The sequence below is a fragment of the Pithys albifrons genome, chromosome 12 (assembly GCF_047495875.1).
Source record: "Pithys albifrons albifrons isolate INPA30051 chromosome 12, PitAlb_v1, whole genome shotgun sequence".
In the NCBI taxonomy this organism is placed as follows: domain Eukaryota; kingdom Metazoa; phylum Chordata; class Aves; order Passeriformes; family Thamnophilidae; genus Pithys; species Pithys albifrons.
The window spans coordinates 20,845,805-20,867,889 of record NC_092469.1 but is presented as its reverse complement, the minus strand read 5'-3'; the positions used below and the strand labels follow the sequence as shown (position 1 = coordinate 20,867,889).

At 54.2% G+C, this 22,085-nt stretch overlaps 1 protein-coding gene across 4 annotated transcripts in view; it reads right to left on the bottom strand.

Moving 5' to 3' along the window:
* Positions 1-214: 214 nt before the first annotated feature.
* The window catches only part of ACSF3 (acyl-CoA synthetase family member 3), a 59,204-nt gene continuing 37,333 nt past the window's right edge, over positions 215-22,085 (bottom strand). For all 4 annotated transcript variants that reach the window (XM_071567438.1, XM_071567440.1, XM_071567439.1 and 1 more), the window contains 3 exons: positions 4,068-4,202; positions 3,421-3,532; positions 215-1,513 (listed from right to left, as the gene is read on the bottom strand). In XM_071567438.1, coding sequence (XP_071423539.1) covers positions 1,396-1,513; positions 3,421-3,532; positions 4,068-4,202 — 365 coding nt within the window. In that variant the 3' untranslated portion in view covers positions 215-1,395. The remainder of the gene's footprint in view (positions 1,514-3,420; positions 3,533-4,067; positions 4,203-22,085) is intronic.

Here is a 22,085-nt window from a genome sequence, read left to right as displayed (position 1 = left end):
GGCAGGCCTTAATGAAGGAGATTGATGGCTTAATCGCCTGTAGCCATTACGGGGTAATTGAATGGTTGTGTACATATGATCCGACCGTCAATGCCGACGTGGCTCGCAAGCGAAGCGCCTGGAGCAGAGGAGGGGACACGCAGTCCCCCTGCCCCCCTGCTGGAGGCAGCATGGGGGGAGCAGGGCCCTGGAGACCCCCATCCATCCCCAGGGCCTCGCTGTGCCGGTGTTCCTGGAGCTCTCCATGTTCATCCAGGGGGAGCAGGGCCCTGGAGACCCCCATCCATCCCCAGGGCCTCGCTGTGCTGGTGTTCCTGGAGCTCTCCATGATCATCCAGTGGCAGCAAGACACCCCACCCCATCTTCGTGTGGCTCAGCTCCCAGCCTGGGTGCCAGGGCACCATAACCAGGTGCTTTAACAAGGCCTTTAATCAATAGGACCCATCTATAGGGATGAATAGCACTGGGGCAGTGGAGGTGGGAGCAGAGGGGTCTAACATGGATGGCAGCCCCAAACTGGGGGTCACCACTGACCACAGGCCCTGTGGAAACCACTGAGGAGCAAACCCAGCAGAGCCACAGCTGAGTCCCCATGCTGAGGCGTGAGTCAAACTACTCATTTTGTGTGTGACAACCAGGTGTTTTACAGTATTTGCTACCTGTGATCATCCATCAAAGCAATCGATAGCGTTCCTGCAGAGTTTTATTAATGATCTTGTCACGGGGCTGGTGCGGGGTGCCCAGGGTTGTCGAGAATGATAGATCATTAAGAGCTTTCGTTGCTATTTATTCTCCAGTGACCTTGTCTCTCTCCATTGTTGCTTGCTTAAGAGTTATGAATGCGAGACATGATAATTTGATATTGATCTATTTGGTAAGTTAAAAAATTTACTGCATCGTTGATGTTTTAACAAAGGATCCGCTCGGTCCCTCCCGCAGGCCGGGACGAGCTGCCGGTGCTCAGATCCACACGTGTCCATGTGCTGGAGTGCTCAGCCCATGGGATGGGACAGTCAGGGATGGCTGGTGAGCTCTGGGTGTCCCTGGTGTCCCCATCAGAATTCCTTCTGAGATTGAAATACCAGAAGTCAGGCCTTGGGAGATGCTGCTGTGGGCTGGGATGGACAGAGCTGGACCACTGTGCAGGTGGGATGGGGTGGGGTTGGATGGAGGGGCTGCAGTGGAGGGAACCACACAAGGAAACCCTAACCCTGCAGCTCTGGCTCAGCTCAGCCAGGTGGTATAAATCGTACTTTTACTGCACATTACTCATGGATCAGGATGCAGTGAGCCCAGACCTGTCACTGCTGATCTCTGTGGCACCTCACTGGAGGCAGATTGGCAGTGGATCAGGGCCAAGCATCCCCAGGGCTCCCCCTGGCCCAGGGCCAGGGATCAGGCTGGGTAGAAGCGCTGTAGAAGCTCCTTCTTGTTCACCTTCCCCATCTGGTTTCGTGGGATCTCCTCCACCACGATCAGCTCCGTGGGGATGGTGTACGGAGCCATGGTCTCCCTGCAACACAGGGGTTCAGTCTGTCACAGCCCAACAGGACCAGCACGGGCTGAGCCTCCCCAGAGCACCCACAGCCCTCAGGGGACCCTCAGCCCTCCACCTGAGATCCCACCCATGCCCCAGGAGCCCAGCTAAGCTCAGTCCTGGACTCCAAGCCCCTCTGGAGATGTGTGGTGGGAGCTCTCTGCAGGGAGCAGCTTATCCCTGGGGATCTCTCAGGGGTGCAGGGCTTGTCTCCAGCCCTCTCCCTGCCCCTGAGAGCCCTTTCCCCCACCCTTCCCAGCTCATTTCTGGCTCTGTTCTGCTCCTGCCTGTGCTCCCTGGTGGCACCTGGACCTGGCTCAGCACTTACTGTGCTTTGAGATGGAGATGGACCTTGTTACCAGTACCTGGCTCCACCTGTCACCTCCAGCTCATCCATGAGGGTCATCCCCGGCTGCCCTTTGGGAGCAGCCGCCTGTGCTGCCAACTCTGCCACGGGGCATCCCAAAACACCCACTACTCCTCAGGAGGGGGCATGGAGACCCTTCAAACAGTGAGATGGACTCAGTGATCCTTCCTTTTAGGGACAACATGCAGCGGAGTGACAGATGCTGGACCCCACGTGTTCCTGGTGCTGAGGACCGAGCCTGCAGGTGAGTCACCTCCCCAGGAGTGTGCAGGTGACTTGCCAGTCATCTCAGCCCACAGGAGCCTTCCTGCTGAGGGGAGGGCTTTGAGCACCGAGCATCCTTTTGAGCCCTTTGCAGTGCACGGAGGGAGGTCTCTCCTGCCTTCTGCCGCCCGTGTGTCACCAACCTGGGGCTGTGCCCGGCTCAGGCAGCGTCCTGGCACTGACTCTAATGCGAGATGCCAAGTCTGCTGAGCCCTTCAGCCCTTGCCTGGCCTCCTCCCCCCGCTGCCACCAGCACCCGGCCATATGGATCCGCTAACTCGGGATGGCGCCTGTCGCCGGGAAGCGCCATCGGAGCGAGAGCCGCAAAATGAATCACTCTGAAGAGGGACATGTGTCTCCTGCCAGGGAGCGCGAGGAAAGGGGCCAAGTGAATGTAAGTGACATCAAAAATAAAGGGGAGAGACAGGGTGAGAGGCAGAGGTGGGGGGGATGGAGCAGTGCCTGGAGCTGGCACTGGGCAGGGAGCGCAGCCGGACCCTCTGGGGCTCTGGTTTCAAGGGCAGAAGAGCAACATCTCTGTCACAGAGCTGGGGACAGCGATGGAAGAGACGTGCAGGGAACACTCTGAGAGGGGGGCAGGCAGGAGAGTACATGGGGGGCTGAGCACAGCCCCTGCCCTGCACCAGGGACCCCCAGAGCAAAACCTGGGGATCTGCAGAGCCACAGGAGGGGGATGGAGGGATCTGTTGGGGTCAGCAGTGTCCCTGCCAGGAGGTTTAGGGATGAGCAGCCACTAGGCAGCATGGTGAGCACCTGTCCTATGAGGAAAGGTTGAGAGGGCTGGGATTGTTCAGTCTGGAAAAGAGAAGGCATTGGGGTGACCTAATTGTGGCCTTCCAGTACCTGATGTGAGCCAAGAGCTAGAGATTGTTTACAAGAGCTTGGCGTGACAGGACACAGGGAATGGCTTCCCACTGCCAGAGGGTTAAATGGGATATTGGGAAGGAATTCTTCCCTGTGAGACCAGTGAGACCCTGGCACAGGCTGCCCAGAGAAGCTGTGGCTGCCCCATCCCTGTGAGTGTCCCAGGCCAGGTTGGACAGGGCTTGGAGCAACCTGGGCTGGTTGGAGGTGTCCCTGTCCATGGCAGGGGTGGAATGGGATGGGCTTTAAGGCCCCTTCCAACTCAGACCATTCTATGATTCCATGATTCTATGACACGATGAGGACAGTGCTGGCTCTGACCCTGCTTCCCGTGTCCCCCACCATTCACCTCCCTGTGCCACCTCACCTGGCCCAGTCCTTCAGGTCCTTCACCGAGAGCATCTCGCCCTTGCGCAGCTGCACCACAGCACTGACCCGCTGCCCCCACACCATGTCCGGGGCCCCGATCACAGCCACGTCTGCAGGGAGAGAGAGCAGGGGGGACTGAGGACCCTGAGCAGCTTCTGCGCTCCAGGTGGGTACAAGGAGGGGTTCAGCAGCAGCCGTGGGTGGGGAGGAAAATGCCACGGGATGTCAGTACAGGAAAACACTGTAGACTTTTGTGCCAACACAAGGACAGAGCTTTTTACCGTGGGAAAAGCTGAGCAATTTACAGTCAGCAGGGAGGAAGATGATGCAGAGGGCGATGTGGAGCTGGGGGTGCCACTTCTGTCCCCTCGTACAGGGTCATGCACAAGGGCAGGGCAGATTGATTATAGTCTCACTTCCAAAATCAGACAGGAGCTGATGCTGACTCAGCACATGACCATGGGCTTTGGCCCTGGGAGAGAAGTCACTGAGGGATGCAGACACTTCACTCACACCAGCCTCGCTCGTGGGAGGGCTGGGAGGGCGCTCCAGGCACGAGCCCTTGGGAGCCTCACACTCCCACTGATCCAGGGCTGTGTTCCCAGGCTCCATCCCTTCCCAGGGCAGGACAGGGCAGGGCAGTACCTGTGATGTGGGGGTGTCCAAGCAGGTGACGTTCCACCTCCAGGGCGCTGATTTTGAACCCCCCGTTTTTGATGATGTCCACCGAGGTGCGGCCCCTGATCCAGTACACGCCGTCCTTGTACACGGCTGTGTCTCCTGCAAAGCAAAGCAGCTCCATCAGAGGCCACTCCTTTGGCCCCCCTCTGCCTCTCCTGGCATGTCAATGTGGCACTCTGGTGATGCTGCAAGGGGGAATGGATTCCCACTGCCAGCAGGCAGGGTGAGATGGGATACTGGGCAGAAATCCCTCCCTGTAAGAGTGGCCAGGCCCTGGCACAGGTGCCCAGAGAAGCTGTGGCTGCCCCATCCCTGGAAGTGTCCAAGGCCAGGTTGGATGGGACTTGGAGCAATCTGTTCTAGTGGAAGGTGTCCCTGAGCATGGCAGGGAGTGGAACTGGATGAGGATTTAAGGTCTCTCCCAACCCAAACTGGTCTGTGATTCTATGAAAAAAGGTGTTGGATGACATTGGGAAGATGAGCCTGTCCTGAGCAACATGCTGGGTCTGACCTGTCTGGCACACCCCAGAGATTACCTGTGGTGCTGAAAAGGCAGCAAATGCCCAGAGATTTACAGTGTCAGAGCAATGAAACATCAGGATCAGTCCTGAAATCCAGGCTGCTCCCCAAAAGAGCTGTTCCCCTGCTCAGCTGGCACATGCCAAAATGCTGAGCAGCTCAGCTGAGCCAGGGAATGATTAATTGTTCCTGTATTTGCCTGCCCCTTGGCACTGTGTGAATGTTGAAGGCTGTCTGGAATATTTTGAAGTTGTGGGAGAGTTTGGAACTGGGGCTCTCGGGGTGGGAAGGAGCTCGTGGCTGCTGGGTTGAACTGCCTCCTGCCCCTGGGTCGCTGTGGTGTGTGACTGACAGAGGATGGGAGAGGGAACATTAATTAAGTGGTGGCACTGGGAGGGCAGAGAGCCACCAGCTTTCAGCAGGGAGATCAGCAGCTGTTTATTGACACACAAAAGATGGGGAAGGAGAGGGAATTCAGCCCTGGTTCAGCGACAGGCAGTTCCCACGTTGCTCTTTGGGATGTAAGCAAAGGAAAACGGCCACATTTGCATTTCTCTCTGCTCTGATGGGGTGAACAATCCCTGGGACAGGGAGGTGGTCGAGCCCATGAGACAGACCTGCGTGGGGGAAGGTTTTTCTGCTCCAAGGTCTCCTGATGTGAAAGCTGAAGGGCTCTGTGCCTGCCTGGATGACTTGCTTCCATTATCTCTCCTTACACTGAGAAAGGACCTAATTCTTATCCCTGTGTGTCCTTGAGTCTGTGGGGAGGTGTCAGCCACGCTGGTCTCGCTGGAGCCTGTTTGCAAAGCAAACTCCCAGGGCAGAGCCTGTCACCAGGGCCTTGGGTGTGCCCCCCACACAGGGCACAGACAGATCTTGCCTGGCCCCAGATCCCATTTCCAGCATGGGACGTCTGTGCTTTGCTGGCAGCAGCAGGATGTCAGGGCCTGTCTGCACCACAATGAAACACCTGAGCTGGCAGTGGGCCAAGCTCCCAGGGCTGTGCCAGCTGTGCCAAGACAACGTGGGAGCTCAGTGCTGGAGCAGGGTCCTTAGGATGGGATCTGTGCCCAGTTGGGTGACAACTGGAACCAGGCTGGCAGAGGGTATGAGCATCCCTGTGCACCATCACCAGCATCCCTGTATGGCCTTCACCAGCATCCCTGTGCCCCCATCCCATCCTGCCAGCCATGCCAGCAGCACAGGCAGGATCTGCTCACACCTGCCCATGGAGCTGTGTCCCACACTGAGAAATGTCACTGCCACCTGCAAAATGTCCTTTTTGGAGGAGATGTTCTCCCAAAGCTCTCCTCTCCCAGGTGTTCCCCACAGCCAGGGAGAGGAGGAAGAATCACTTCAGATTGAACATGGAGAGGGAGAGGGCCCCCCTCCCTGTTGCTCCCCACAACCACTGTGACTGCTTCCCACACGGATTCCTCCATCCTTCTAGGGGGTAAGTGCCATTATTACTGTGACTGTTGAGAGCTGCTGGGGTGAACTCTGTAATTCCCCTGTCTCTTCCCTTCTGTCTCCTCCCTCCCATCAGCCCAGTGCCAGGGCCTGGCTGTCACTTCCCTCACTGACAGGCCAGAGCGTGCTCCAGGGGACCACCATCCATGAGGAGAACCACATTACCCTCTGCCCTGCACCATCTGCTCCCAGCCCAGCACATCAGGCAGCCTGTGCAGTGGCACATCCAGCATTCCCTGCCTCCCAGCCAGCAGGGAATTCCCAGGCCAGGGAGACCTGTTAAAACGGTGCTGTCTTTGCTTAAAGACCCTTCCCCACTTGCTGCAGGCAAACAGTGCTGAGAGAGTCACTTCCCAACCTGGCATTATCCCAAGGGCCCACAGCAAGGGTTGTGCCCATCTCCTTGGGGGTCCCAATGTGGGTCCCTGTGCCCCATGAGCCCACCCAGCTCCTGCAGGCAGCTCTGCTGCTGGTGTTGTGCTCCATCCATCCCAGCTGCTCCAGCTTTTCCTGCTCCATCAGGCTGCTGCATCCAGTGGGATGCAGACCATGGTGCCCTTGCCCAGCAGGCTCTGGGCATTTTGCTGGTGTCAGTACAGAGGTGACAAGGGGGATTCTGAGCAGGGAACAGATCTCTTCCCCATGAGGTAACACCACTTTCCAAACCACATTCCTGCCCATCTTCCTTTCCATTTGGCTCCTGGGTGTTTCCAGGGAGTACCCAGTGTGGTGGTGGTGCAGGGGCAGGAGGGATGTGATGGAAGGAGTTCATCCAACAGTGGGGTCCATGCCTGTGTGATCCTGCTCCTGCCCATTCTGCCTCTGGAGCTGCCTGGTCCTGCTCTGGTTTCAGCAGGACTGATGTCAGACATCAGCTGGGGGATGCTGCACTCCAGTAACATCCCATTCCCTCTCCATGCTCAGCCTTTCCCTCCTCCTCCCTCCAGCACAGGGATCAGCACAGCACACAAGAGCAGGGTCAGGACACTGTGCCTGTGCTTGGATGCTTCCCCACAGCTCGGAGCCACAACCAGCACTTCCCTCCTCGCAGCCAGCTGTGCAGGGAAGGGAATTCTGGCTGATGACAGGATGATGGTGCCTGACACCCCACCTCTGCCTGCCTGGGCCACCTCCAGCCGGCTCCTTTCATCCCACAAAGCCACCAGCAGCAGCAGCCCCTCCATGGCACGTGGCTCCGTGCCGGAGTGCGGCGCAGCCGGTGCTGCCGAGGCCGTGGGATTATTGTTTCCCTGACAGCAGCAGTCACTGCTACCTTTGGATCTGATTCAAGATGCTCAGTGGGCATCTGTTCTGTGAAATGTTAAAGGCTCTGCTGAGCTGCATATTGAACAGGCTGCCCTTTGCTGGAGTTACAGGCAATTATATATATATTTATGTATATAAAATCATAGAATTACGGAATTGTTTGGGTAGGAAGGGACCTTAAAGCTCATCCCATCCCACTCCTGCCATGGGCAGGGACACCTTCCACTGTCCCAGATTGCTCCAAGCCCTGTCCAACCTGGCCTTGGACACTCCCAGGGATAGGGCAGCCACAGCTTTTCTGGGCAACCTGTGCCAGGGCCTGCCCACCCTCACAGGGAGATGCAGAAGGAGACACTGCAATGGAGACCAACATTTCCCAACTCAAGCCACAGAGACTTCTGCAATGGGGTTCTTCAAGTTGCAAAATCTTTGTTGCAAGGACAAAAGGACCCTTGAGACTCTGCCATGACGGGCTGTGGTTTGAGCACCTCCTCCAGAGAGTGCAGAGAGCTCCCTGTGACCAACACGGTGCCAGAGCTGCTTCCCAGGACGTGGGGAACAAGAGCCTCTTTGCTCCTTGAGCTGAGCTACAGGATGAAAGCCTCCCTGTGCCAGCACCCTCGCCCATAGGGCAGCTTTTTCCTGGCAAACACGGCACAATTCCCACATCAAAGGTGTCCTGAGCAAATATTTGACCCATCTGTTGACCAAAAGAACACTTTGGCTGGAGAAATGAAATGCTGAGTGGCTTCGGGGAGCTCTGAGATAGCTGAAATATGCACCAAAAAAAAAAAAAAGACTTTTCAGGTAAATCATGAGAACCAGTGACTTCAGCCCAGTCTAGATGGAGAGCCAGGAATGTCTTATGATCTGCTGGAAAAACTAAATGAACAGGGGTAGTGTTGCCTTCGCAGTGGGTCTGGCACATGGAGCTTCCCTGATCCGAGACCTCAGCCCTGCACACGGAGGGTTTGGCAGCCCAGGAGGAGCCCACCCCAGGCACACTGCCCCTGCTCCCCGGGGACAGATGTCACTCAGAAACCTGGAAGACTGTTTGGCAACACGTGTCACCAGCTTTGTGGCAGTGACAGTGTGGCAGTGACAGTGTGGCAGTGACAGTGTGGCAGCGACGTGCGAGCCGAGATCTGGCGCACGGAGCCGACCCGGGAGCAACGCGGCGCGGCGCCGATCTGCAAACTGTCACACAGCCTTTCCCGGCTCCTGGGAGCTGTTTCCACAGCCCACATTAGTTACACACCTATTCCTTTGTGTTTAGAGATCCCAGAAGGGACATGGCAGGCTTTTCCCGAGCGGCTCCACCCCAGCAGGTGGGAGGCAGGACAGCAGGGACACCTGAGGATCCACGCTCTGAGGTCTGCCAACCAAAGCCACGCAGTCCAACCCCTGGAGCAGAGCCTGGCCCAGGAGCATCAATCCCAGTGGACCTGCTTGTCTGTAGCTGTGATGTGACAGACTCACTCAGGACCTCCCTGGCTGTGTCACTGGGCAGATCCAGCACTGGTAACAGTCAGCAAAGCAGCTCTTGTGCACATCAGCAGCAGGGAAGAGATGCCAGTGACATGGATTTGGGTCCAACCTCAGGCACAGCCTTTTGCTGGGTCCCCCTCAGGCACTGGGGGCATGGTGAGGACACTGTGGGCTCAGACCAGCACCAGTCAACACTGAAAAAGTTAAGATAGAACTAGTGGGTGCATGAACACTGCATTGGAAGCACACAGGAGGCACTGGAAGGACACAGGAGGCACTGGAAGCACACAGGAGGCATTGGAAGCACACAGGAGGCACTGGAAGGACACAGGAGGCATTGGAAGGACACAGAGAGCATTAGAAGCACACAGAAGGCACTGGAAGCACACAGAAGGCACTGGAAGCACACAGGAGGCACTGGAAGCACACAGGAGGCACTGGAAGGACACAGGAGGCATTAGAAGCACACAGAAGGCACTGGAAGCACACAGGAGGCACTGGAAGGACACAGGAGGCATTAGAAGCACACAGAAGGCACTGGAAGCACACAGGAGGCACTGGAAGGACACAGGAGGCATTAGAAGCACACAGGAGGCACTGGAAGCACACAGGAGGCATTGGAAGCACTCAGGAGGTACTGGAAGCACACGGGAGGCACTGGAAGCACACAGGGAGCACTGGAAGGACACAGGAGGTACTGGAAGCACACAGGAGGCACTGGAAGCACACAGGGAGCATTGGAAGCAGAACAATGTACAACTGTGGAGTCACAGGAGGAAGCCTCAGCCTGGCTTTCTGTGTTATCAAACCTCACCCAGCTTGAGGACGTGGCCCCTGAGGGACCGGATTGCTGGGACACTCACGGCTCCAACCCCCAGGGCACCCCACAGGAACTCTGGATGTCTCCCCACTCCTGTCACAACTCCAACAGATCAAGTGCTGCACAGCAGAAAATACCAAGAAACAGCAAAACTCCCCTTTGAAAAGGAAATTAATTTGTTGATTACTTCACCCTCCTGCTCCGGAGGCTGTTAATGTTCTCGTCAGGAGCTCCAGGGGCCGGAGAGGTGGTGGGGATGCTGGTGGGCTCTTCCCTGCCAGCAGCAGGATGTGGTTTGAGCACTTTCAAATATTAATTAGACTTTTGCTGTTAATGAATCACTCCTGATTTTTTGCAAAGTCTTGGGTTTCAAATACACCATGCAGAGCTCAGCCCAGTGCTCCTTAGACAGTGGGAATGGAAAGCAGGAATGTCTCAGCCACTTTTCAAGGAGAGTCTGACCTACAGGGCCACAGAGGAGACCTGTATGGCAGCTCCTTTGGGGACAGTCACCCCATGCCATCCATGGACAGGGCAGGGGACAGCCAGGACAGCTCCTTCGGATCACACAGTGCACCCTGCTCTTTTGGGAGCCTTTAAGGTTTATTTCCCTGAACTCCAGGAGGAATTCCCTGCTGTCAGCTGTTCTGCCACTGTGATCCCTCATCTCCAGAGAGAAGAGCTGGAACAAGACACTCACTCTCCTGCATTCCTCTGTGCCTGACCTTGCTCCCCAATGGCGTGTCAGGGTGTCGGGCACCGGCTGGCTCCCAGCTGGAAAACCCCTGGGAAGCTTGCAGGGAAGCTGTCAGAATAATCACTCTTTGTCCTTCTCTGGTGCCTTTCAGCCAAGGATCTCTGAGCACACAGATCCAGGGGCTAATTAGGCAGAAATGGGAACAGCTGGTGGGATGTGAACGGCCTCGGTGGGATGAGGAGTGGCCTTGCAAACCACGGAGCAGTGGGCAGGAGGTTCTGCATCTCTGCTCTACCCTGGGATTAACTCCTGCCTGCCTCCCACTTCCCTAAAATGGTTATTGATGCTCCTGGTCCATCCCAGCCTGAGGCAGAACTCACCCTCTGGCAAAGAGACACACCTTGGTGATTAAAATTATTTATTTTCCAGGCAGGTGATGAAGAGCCTGAGCCCTGATCCTGATCCTCACCACTTCAGAGGGCAGAGCCAAACTCTGGGAACTCAAACCCCCTTTGTCTGGTGAGTATTGTGGGAGTGAGTCTCCAACCCTGGAGCACACACGGCTGGATGGGGACATGCAGGGGCCCAGCTGGGGCTTCTGATGGTCATCCTGACCACTCAAAGGCAGCTGTGGGGCCACAGCTGGCAGGCAGGTCCTGCTCCATCTTCCTCCTTCCAGCACAGTTTTCCTGCCTGCAAATCAGGTCCAGGAGCAGATCCCAGAAATGCTCCTCCCCAGGCACTGGAATGCTCCTGCAGCCAAGAGCTCCTTGTGCCCATCACATCTCTCATGTGCTTTCAAGTTTCCTTGCTCTTTCCAGGACAGTTCAGCATCTCACCACTCTCCCAGATCCATGGGAATTATTTTTTGCAGGTAACACAGATGCAGTGGGGCTGGGAGGCTGCTGAGTGTGGCACAGCAGTGACATTCCCGTGGTCTCTCTGCCTCTCTTCCCACCCCTCTGGGCACAAGCTCCCTGTGCAGCTCCCAGCCCCAAGCCCAACACTCAAAGAAATGGTTTCTTCCCATTCCCAGAGGCTCCTGTGCTGGCAAAAAGCCACGTGGGGTGGATAAATGATTATAAACTGCTAAAGGCTGTTTATAGGAATTAGATAATCCATCCCCTCTGCGACCAAGTGCCGACCGGGACGGGCTGAGGGATGGGCGGCTGAGCGATGCGTCTCCGTTACGGTTATCAACCTTTCCCTCCCCCCATGCCATGAAAACTGCATCCATAGATCCCCCATCTGCTCACATACATCACACACTTCACTCCAGTTTATTAGCTGGAATAAATCATAAATATTTCATTATATATCAACGACGCTCGACTCCGGGAAGGCGCAATCCATCACCTCGACATTCCCTGCGACCCGCTGCCATGCAATAAGCTTTCCAGTCTATTAAACAAGATTGATACAGTGTGCTGGGATGGACTGGGGGAATTTATTTATGGAGCACTGGGAGAGGGAGGGCACTGAACGTGTGGTGCCGCATGGGCAAATTGGGGCTGCTCCCATTAGCCCTTGGGCAGCCCAACCACAAAGCCCCAGAGCTGCAGGAGGCCGAGTCCTCCTCTGGGTGTGCTGTGGGAATGTACTGCCATTAGAAGAGAGAATCACACAATTGTTTAGCTTGGAAAGACCCTTGAAACCATCCAGTCCAACCATTAGCCCAGCACTTTCAAGGAGAACTAACCCATGTCCACAAGTGCCACATCGACATGGCTTTTAAATCCCTCTGGGGATGAGACTCCACCTTTGCACTGGACAGCTATGCCAGGGCTGGACAACCCTTTTGGCGAAGGAATTTTCTCAATATCCAACCTAAACCTCCCCTGGTACAACTTTAGGCTGTTACCTCTTGTTCTGCTGCTTGTTCCTTGGAAGAAGAGACTGGAGAAGATGCTGCAGCAAAGCAGAGCCCAGCTGAAGCTGCGAGCTGGCTCCAACATGGACCTTCCAGACTGTTCCCATCTCAGGAATCCCACCTCACCCAACCACAACAAACCTCATCTCTCCAAGCCACATCTCCCTTCAGGATCAACACCACCATCACTATGAGTAACTCTCTGGTTGAATACTGGGTGTTTAACCAGTGAGGAGTTACCAGCACCTGGCAGATGCTCGGGAAGATCTGGAGCCTCCCCTGCACTGCTGGGATTGATTGGAGGCATCCCTGCTCCTGAGGGGGATTGACACCTCCTAGGCAGGGATGATTTATGTGTACAGATCTATTTAATGAAATGCTAAATGATAGGCTGAATAACAGCCCAACTTTGCCTTGATTTATTGCGAGGAAGTGAGGAACGTTTGTCCCAGCTCTCAGCCATCTTGGCTATGAGCAGAGGTCACAAGCACTAATTGTAGCTAATTAACAGTAATTAGACTTGTGGAAGTCTGGATTTTGGCTCCTTGTGTGTCAGCACGTGTCCCACCTCCCACAGGTCACCTGCCTGAAGGCTCCTCTCCTCTTCCCACTCACTCCCATCCTCCCAGCACTTCAGAGCTTTTCTTCCCAGTTGCTCCCCCACTGCTGCCTCATGTCCTCAAATGCTTCAGTAGGGAAAGGCAGCTGGAAAACACTGGGCACCTCCAGCAGCCTCCCAGCATCAAAGTTCATCACTGAATCACAGCCTGAGTTGGAAGGATCCCCAAGGATCACCAGGTCCACCTCCTGATCAGGGAGTTGGCTCCTAACCGGACCCAACCCTTGGTCTTGTCCTTTCTGTAGGTTCTTGGATCCTCTGAGTTTCAACAGGATCTGAGAAAGTTCCTGTTAAACTCAGTCTAGCTGAAATCTTGAATTCCTGCTTGTTCACACTTTTTCCAGCCTGCACAGGTCACATCAGTGAGACCTCCCAGTCTCCCAAAGTCCAAGTTGTTGCTGCCTTTGGAGTGTGTCACAGCCTGGAGGGGCTCTCTGGGGCTACTCGAGTCCATCTCCCCTCACCTGGCCACCTGGACCAGCAAATGCCTTCCCTGGGCTCAGAGAGGGCACTGCCCAAAAATAATGGGCTGCTCCAAGGCCCTGCTCCTGCCGTGGTGCTCCGAGGGCTCAGTGTGCACCACGAGCATTAATAAAGCATCAAAGGCTCCTGAGGGGCAGCGTTTGAAACTTCCTCAAAAAACCACATGTATATTAATACCACACCAATTATTCAGGAGGAAACTGCCTCCCCAGCAGCTCCCAGGGCTCCTGCTCGATCTGTGGGTCCAGGACAAAGCCCTTCCAGGTGTCCCAGCCCTGCCCAGCAGAGACACTGGCACCAGCAGAAGGGCCAGCACTGCGCTCCTCGATCCAGCTGCTATCCTGGCACTGGCAGCTCTTCCTGGCACCAGCACTACAATCCTCTGCCAAAATCCTCCAGCGGGGCCCAGGAGTGGGAGGGAGGAGAGGGCTCAGCAGCTGCACCCCGAGATATGTCCCTGAGGTTGGAACAGGCAGGTGAGCTCAGCACAGAGCTGTGCTCTCTGTGCAGGTTCCAGTTGGGGTCCACAACATAAGGATGTGGAGCTGCTGGAGCGAGTCCAGAGGAGGCCACGGAGATGCTCTGAGGGCTGGAGAACCTCTGCTCTGGAGCCAGGCTGGGAGAGCTGGGGGGTTCCCCTGGAGAAGAGAAGGCTCTGGGGAGACCTGAGAGCACCTTCCAGTGCCTAAAGGGGCTCCAGGAGAGCTGGAGAGGGACCTGGGACAAGGCATCGAGGGACAGGACACAGGGAGTGGCTTTTCACTGGAAAAGGGGAGATTTGGGTGGAATATTGGGAATAAATTCTTCCCTGTGAGGGTGGTGAGGGACTGCAATGGAATTCCCTGAGCAGCTGTGGCTGCCCCATCCCTGGAAGTGTCCAAGACCAGGCTGGACAGGGCTTGGAGCAACCTGGCCTAGTGGAAGGTGTCCCTGCCCATGGCAGGGGTGGAATGGGAAGAGCTTTAAGGTCCTTCCAACCCAAACCATTCTGGGATTCTGTGAAACCCCATCCCAGAGCCTCTTCCAGATCCAGAGCAAGACCTGCCTCAACTCCCTAGAAGGGAAGAGCCCTTCCCACTGTGGTCTGGATCTCCAGACATGGGCTGTGAAGGCACTGAGAATGGAAGCACCCAGAGACAGGGACATCCCCAGGGTGGCACTGGCTGCTCCCAAAACAACACCTGAGAGCCGTCAGTGGCTGTCACACTTTGCAGGCCACTGGCCACCGAGGCAGAGCAAGATTTTGCTGCTGTTACAGATTTCTCCCTGTGAGAAATCTGGAGGTAATTTAATGGCTCACGAGAAAGGAAATAAATCTATTAGAAGGGAATCGCTGTTTGTTTACGCACCTTGCCACGAACAGCACCGGGAGCAGCGGCGGCAGCAGGTGGATGTGCAGCACCATTTATTTACATAATAAAATTGCCAAGTAGATTTGTAGCTCAGGGGCATCCTTGGCTCTCCCTGCGCTCCCTGATTCCCATCAGTACTAATGGCAGGTGCTGTGTGCTTGGAGAGGGGGGGACAGACCCCCCAACTGCCCTCGTGGCTGCTGCTGAGGGATGGAGGGATGCAGAAGCCTCCATGTGTTGGGTCCTCGCTCCAGGTTTGGGCAGGGAATGGGAATTGCATCGTGTTCTGCAGACCTTTCCATCTATCCATGTGAACTCATGTCAGGGGAGGCTTAGGTTGGATCTCAGGAAAAGGTTCTTCCCCCAGAGGGTGGTGGGCACTGAACAGGCTCCCCAGGACAGTGGGCACAGCCCAGAGGCTGCCAGAGCTCCAGGAGTGCTTGGACAACACCCTCAGGGACAGGGTGGGATTTTAGGAGTGTCCTGTGAGAGGCAAGGAGTTGGACTCATGATCCTTGTGGGTCTCTCCCAACTTAGGACATTCCATGAGTCTATGATTGATCCATGAAAGGCACTGGGTCTGTTGAGAGCTGCCTGTTCCCAGGAGAAAGGAGTTAAACAACTGATTTCTCACACAAAACTTCTCCAGAGAGCCCTGGAGTATCCAGAAAAAGGCAAAAAAATCAGAAATAAAAAAAAGCCCCAGCCTGGAATGAATTCCTGTCATGTTCTGTAACAGGGAACTTTGTATTCCAAAAGCAGCAGCAGTGCTGAGCCTGCTGTCAGAGCCACGCTGGGAGAAAGGGCAAAACCCTGCCGAGATGAAAGAATGGGAAGCACTGGAACAGCCTCCCCTGGCATTTACACCTGGAAAAAAAATAAATCACTCAAGGGCGTCTCACAAAGAGCTGTGCTAATAAGGCACTGCCCCCCTGGCTGGGTGGCTGTGCTGGCAGAGCAGGAGTGGAGCAGTGCCAGCAGTGCTGGCGGCACCTCCAGGTGCCTGGGATGTGAAAACAGCAGGTCAGACAAGTGTAATTCAACCCAGTAACCCTGAGCTGTGCTCTCCCCCACTCTGCTTCCAGCCAGGGGACAAGGACACTGGGGACTCAGCAGTGCAGCTACCCCTTGTCTTGGCTGATCTATCAGTGATTCCTTCCCCTCACTGTATTTGCCAAAGGTTTCTCAAATTTCCTGCACCTCTCAGGCAGGGTGAGAATCAGGGTGGTGCTCATTGACCCTCCTGGCCTGTCTGCACATCCCATTTCCTTCACCCTCCAAATTCCCCCTCCACAAGCCTGATCTGGCCACTGTGAGAGGGCTCATTCCACCATACAGACCCTTCCCTGCTCCCAAGAGGACTTTCCTCCTTCTCTGAGCACAGGGAAGGAGGCAAAGCAGCACTGAGACATCACCCTCTCTTATCTCTTTCCTGCTGCACCAGGCCTGCATGCAGGACCCCTCAGGGTGCAAAGGGCCGGGGTAAGGCTGGTGTAGGGCTGGTGTAAGGCTGGTATAGGGCTGGCAGGGCACTGACAGCTCCAACCCCACCCATGAGCAGAGCCAGCAGTTTCAGCTTCACCTGCAGACACTTTGGGGAGCTTGAAAAGCCCCATCCACTGCAACCCCTCCACATTCCACCCCCTCTCCCACCCACTGCCAGCCAGGCTTCCCAGCACATCCCACTGGGCAGCAGGTTTTGGCTACCAAATACAAAGACTTCTCTCTGTGCTATTGTTTTGGCGCCTCAGCAGTTGCTGCAGATGGTCCCTGCTCCAGCCTTGGCATCACACACCCTTATGTGACATATGCCAGCAAAGTCCTGGCACTGGTGTCCAGCCAGGAGAGGACAGCACCAAATGGAAACTCAGCTTTGACAAAGTGGCAGCACCCCAGGTCCTGTCTGCCCTTGGCAGAGGTGCTGCCCCTCAGTTTTATCTAATTCTTCAGCTCAGCATGACCAGGAGCCTCTCCAGGCCCTCAGAGCAGATGAAGACTCTCCAGGCTGCACCTCCTGCTCCATGGGGGCCACACTGCTCTGATGGAAAACAGTGGATAAACCAGGCAATTCTGCAAACCAGGCAGCCAAGACTTTGTAGGTTCATTCCTCATTAGCAGGAGCTCAGGGGTGACTGATATGACACAAGTAGGCTGAGCAGGGACCCCCCTGCCCCTCCAGCCTGAATTACCACAGATGGGTTTGCCCAGAGGAGCAGCCAGAAAAGAAAATGGGTAAGAAAAAATGAAAAACGTTTCTTTTTTTCACATTAGCATTTAAATATTTATGGAAGTCCCTGCAGACAACGAGATGAAAAAGAAAACTCAAAGAGTAATAAATAAGTCAATGCTCCAAGGTGTGGCTGCACAGCTGAATGTGGCTGGTGGAGCTTTGAAGAGTGTGGTAACCAAAAATGATACTGGTGGTAATAAAAATATTAGAGTAACCCCCCTGCTCTCTGCAGAGCCTGGGATTAGCTCAGCTGGTTAGAGTGTGGTGCTAGTAAGGCCACAGTTGGGGGTCTGAGCCCCACATGGGCCATTCACTTAAGAGTTGGCCTTGATGACCCATGTGGGTCCTTTCCAACTCAGAATATTCTGTGATTCCTTGACCACTGAGGGATTGATCACACCTTAACTAAAGGGAGCATGTCCATGTCCATGTCCATGTCCATGCAGTGACCTGTCCCAGGCTCTGGTGAGGCAAATGATTAAATAAAGCAGGATAATGATGGGAGGGTGTTGGCAGAGCCATGTGGGACATGAGGACAGATTTCTGCCCTAAATTGTTTGCTTGAATACAAAGAAGGCAACATTTTTGCTTACAGCACAAAAGCATCAGTTGGACTAAATATGTTCTCAATTGTGTTGAGCGAAACCCAGAGGGAAAAGTAAAGAGCTTCTCAAAGGCAGAGATTGGTCAGCTTGTCTTTGAGCATTAACACCAGCTCAGCACCCAACAAAACTTCACCATGCCTTGGATCATGCGTGATAAAAGTGATCCCTCACTCTCCTCCCTTCCAGGAAGGAAGAAAATCAGGGCACTGGCTGTTGGAATGAGATGATCTTCAGGGTCCCTTCCAACCCAAACCATTCTGCGACTCTGTGAAACCAAAGGTGGAAGGAAGGTCTATTTTCAACCAATTTTCTCTTGAGCTGGACCTTTCTGGTGACAGGGAAGTGTCAGGACTGAAGACACCCACCATCACCACCCAAGCACGAAGGACAAGCACCCCTGCCAGGTGTCTCCAAGCCCCATCCAACCTGGCCTGGGACACTGCCAGGAATGGGGCAGCCACAGCTTCTCTGCCCAACCTGTGCCAGGGCCTGCCCACCCTCACAACAAAGAATTTCTTCCTAAATCCCTGGGATGGGATGGGATGGGATGGGATGGGATGGGATGGGATGGGATGGGATGGGAAGAATCACTCCCAGCAGTCAGGGGCTCATTCCAGCCCCTCTCCCTTCCCTGAGAAAGCAGCACTGCCATAGCACAGGTTGAGAGGTAAAAGCAGAGTGAGAGGGAAGAGCCTGGGTTTTGGAGGTGCAGGTGCCTGCTGTTCCCACCAGCTCTCAGCTGGGGAGCAATTGCTCCGTGCCTCTGGAAATCAGACTCTGTGTAGCAGAGGTTCTCAGAGAAGTAAAGGGTTGGCATCCAAGATGTTTGATACGACGAGAGCAGAGCTTTGGAAAGTAAACAGATTCTGTGCCAAAAGCCACTCTCATTTACAGCTACAAAAATCCCAAGTCACTGTGAGCTGCAGAAAACACCAGTTTCACAAGCAGTGAAGGAAATGGAATCACAGAATCAGGGAATCATGGAATGGCTTGGGTTGGAAGGGATGGTAAAGTTCTTGTCCCACCCCTCCCATGTCCTGATGACCCCAAGAATTCCAGCTGTTGGGCAAACCTGGAAATACTGAATCCTCAAGGAGAAACATTAAATACTGAGGCAGGAAGCATAAAGAAGGGATTTCTCTGTTGAAACTGTTTGAAGTGTGTGTGTAAGGAACATGTGGAGGTGACAAAGGCTGGTGTACTAGAAACCATTTTATCTTTATATTTTTATTTCTAGAAACACCTCTTAAATGAGGGCTGGGTGGAGATGTGAGCCCAGCACACAGCTGGTCCTGCCCCATGGATATCCTGAGGGATATCCTTCCTACAGCAGCACATGGAGCTGTGTTTGGGATCCACCTGGTAGTTTTGGGGGTGTCCTTTCATGTCATTTACAGGATGTATGTCCAAGCTCTAAGCTGCTCAGAGGAAGAGGTGAGTGCTGCCACCCTGCCCCACTCATGAGCTTATTCCTGACAGGGTCTGCAAGAACTCCCCCAGGGAGGAGCCCACGCTCCATCCGGTGGGATCACCACACCGGCAACTCTCATCATTTCAACACATTACAATTAAGGAATCATTTCTTCAAAAATAGAATTTGCATTAGCTGGATTTGTGCCTAGGAAAGCCACTGCAAACAAACAGAAAACCTGCAGATTAGGATGCTAATTAGATGCATTTCTATTTTTAATCTGCCTTGATCAGGCTCAAGTGTTTTCTCTTTCAGGTGTCTGTGCTCCACCCACGGATGTGAGCAATTCCCCTGGCAGGGAAACACCTGCTTGTCCCAGGGGACAGGCAAGGGCTGGGAAAAGCCTGTGCCAGAGGGATGGGGGTGCATCCTGCCCCTTCTCCTTGGGGAGCAGCCCCAGAGGAGGGAGGGGCTGTGCCTGGCCAAGGATGACCTGCCCAGGGCCTCTCCTACAAATTCCACATTCCTCTGTGCTGGAAAACCTCAGGCAGTCTTGTCCTGTCTCTTGTTCCCCCTCCTGGCAGGGATTGCAGAGCGAGAAGGTCCCTCTGAGCCTCATTTTCTCCAGGCTGAGCCCTCCCAGCCCCTCCTGCTGCTCTGGTCTGGATAAGGATTGGACTTGATGACCTTGAAAGGTCCTTTCCAACTCAAACTATTCTATGATTCTATGGAATCTCAAAGAGCCAGGCTGGGAATGGCAAAGATCTGCAGCTGGTGGCAGTTGTGGACTGGAGAGCTGAGTCTGAAGGGGATGGACAGACACCAGGAGGTGTCTGGAACCAATCTGAGTCACTGGGATCCTTCCCTTGACTGGGAATTCACAGCTGCAACAAGAGCATGTTCTGTTTCTGGAGCAAGCTGGGAATTCAGTGCTGAGGGGGATGTTCCCAGCTAAGCCCAGGCTTGGCTTTGGTGCCTGTCCTTGTAATAACACTGGAAAAACAATTTATTTTTTTAATCTTTCCCTGGATCTCCCTCTTTCACTGCAGAACACCCGGAAGGAATAAAGAGACACGAGGTCCACCCCAATCTCCCTCTAAACCCTTCAGCAAAGGTATATGGGAAGTGTTTTGGGCCATAGGAATTACTCTGAATGGAATTCTGGGGGGTTTGTGACCTGTGTAAAAGAGTCCAGCAAAAATTCAGTGATAAACCAAGACTGAACAATGTGAAAAACAGCTACAAAGGTTGTGGGTTTTTTTTTTAAATGCAGCTTAAATAAAGAAACTTAAAAGATATGAGTCATCATTTCGAAATGTGCATCAAACAAGTTAAATAACTCTTACTTTCTTAACAACATATTAATCAAAGTGCATTGATTCTTGAATCAGATTCCACTCCCACCAAGCTCTCTATCTTCCCCATCCTGATGCATGCATTAAGAGAGTTTTATTCTGACAGATACAATATAGCAATCAATAAAATCTTATTATATGGAGCAGAGATACATGGATTTGTTGCAGGATTTATGCACTACTTTCATACCCGGTGCTATTTCATGTCTCAGCCTTAACCTGTAATTGAAAATAAATCTCCCTGAATACACCAGATTCTAATTTTCTGGCTGTATGGGCAAATGTGAATGGAAGCTGGCCTGCCCTGGGCTGACAGATTCCTGTGGGGAAAACACCCTGTGCAGGCAGGAAAACAGGTGGGAAAATGGGCAGGGCTTGGGCATCATGTTCCAAACCCTCTGTCCCCTTCCTCAAGCCTCCACAGGCACTTGGTGCCTCCTGGGCAGGGATAACACAATGTGACAGTGCCACAGCCTGAGCCACACAGGCATAGCCAGGCTGGGAGGGAGGGATGGATGGGATGGATGGGCTGGATGGATGGATGGGTTGGATGGGATGGATGGATGGATGGAGGGAGAGATGGAGGGAGGGATGGAGGGAGGGATGGAGGGATGGAGGGAGGGGTGGAGAGATGGAGGGAGGGATGGAGGGAGGGAGGGAGGGAGGGAGGGAGGGGGGAGGGATGGACAAACATCAGGGAGTGGGATGACCTGTTTTCCCCCAGCTCACAGTGTTTGATTTTGCTCACAGAATCATGGAATGGTGTGGGTTGGAAGGGACCTTAAAGCTCAGCCTGTTCTACCCTCTGCCATGGGCAGGGACACCTCCCACCAGCTCAGGTTGCTCCAAGCCCTGTCCAACCTGGCCTTGGACACTCCAGGGCTGGGGCAGCCACAGCTTCTCTGGGCAACCTGTGCCAGGGTCTCACCACACTCATCCTAAAAAACTTCCTCCTTCCCTCCTTCCTGCCCAGCAGCACCGGAGTGTGTTTGGGGGCTGCCTCTCACCTGGCAGGGCCGGGGACAGCTGGGAAGGTGCAGCAGGGACAGGAGACAGACGGCCAGAGGCATCTTTCCTTTGGGCTCAGCTTGGTCTCCGAGGGCTCGGTGCCAGTTGGATGTATGACAGCAGGTGGAAACCCAGCAGTCTCCCTGGAAATGGCTGGAGGGGACTTTGATCTAAGCAACTCTGTCAACAGCGTTAATACAATAAAAATAATCAGATTCACTGGGATGGAAATGAGAGATGGAGGGATTGGCAGACAGCAGTGCAAATCCCAGGGAATGAAGAGCACAGAGCAACAGCACATCCCCTCTGCAACACCACGAGTTCAGAGGCTACTCCAAAGAGCAACAATCTTGAATTCATCAAAAAGACACAGATTTTGTCCCCCCCTTTTCCCCCTTCCCTCTCTAGCTGGAGGCACAAACAGCGTAGGTTTGCAGAGGGAGGGCTGCCCAGCCTCCTGCACACACACACACACACACATCCCAGAGGGAAAACAGGTCTGCAGTTGTTGCACTAAGCACCTGGTTTTCCCAAGATTTCCCTAGAAACCAGCCAGGAGCTGCAGGAGCATGCTGTGCATGCTGGTGACCAGTCTGCATCCCTATTTTTCTTCTCTTATCCTGGAGGGAAGGACCATCCTCAACACCAGGTTGTTTTCTTGGGGAGGACAGTTTCATGGGAGAAAAGGGGATTTTAATAAAGGAGCAGCCAGTCAGACAGGAAAGTGACTGCTGCCATGAAGGGTTGGCTATTTTTTGTTTTGGATCCTCTACTTTCCAGAAAAAAGTT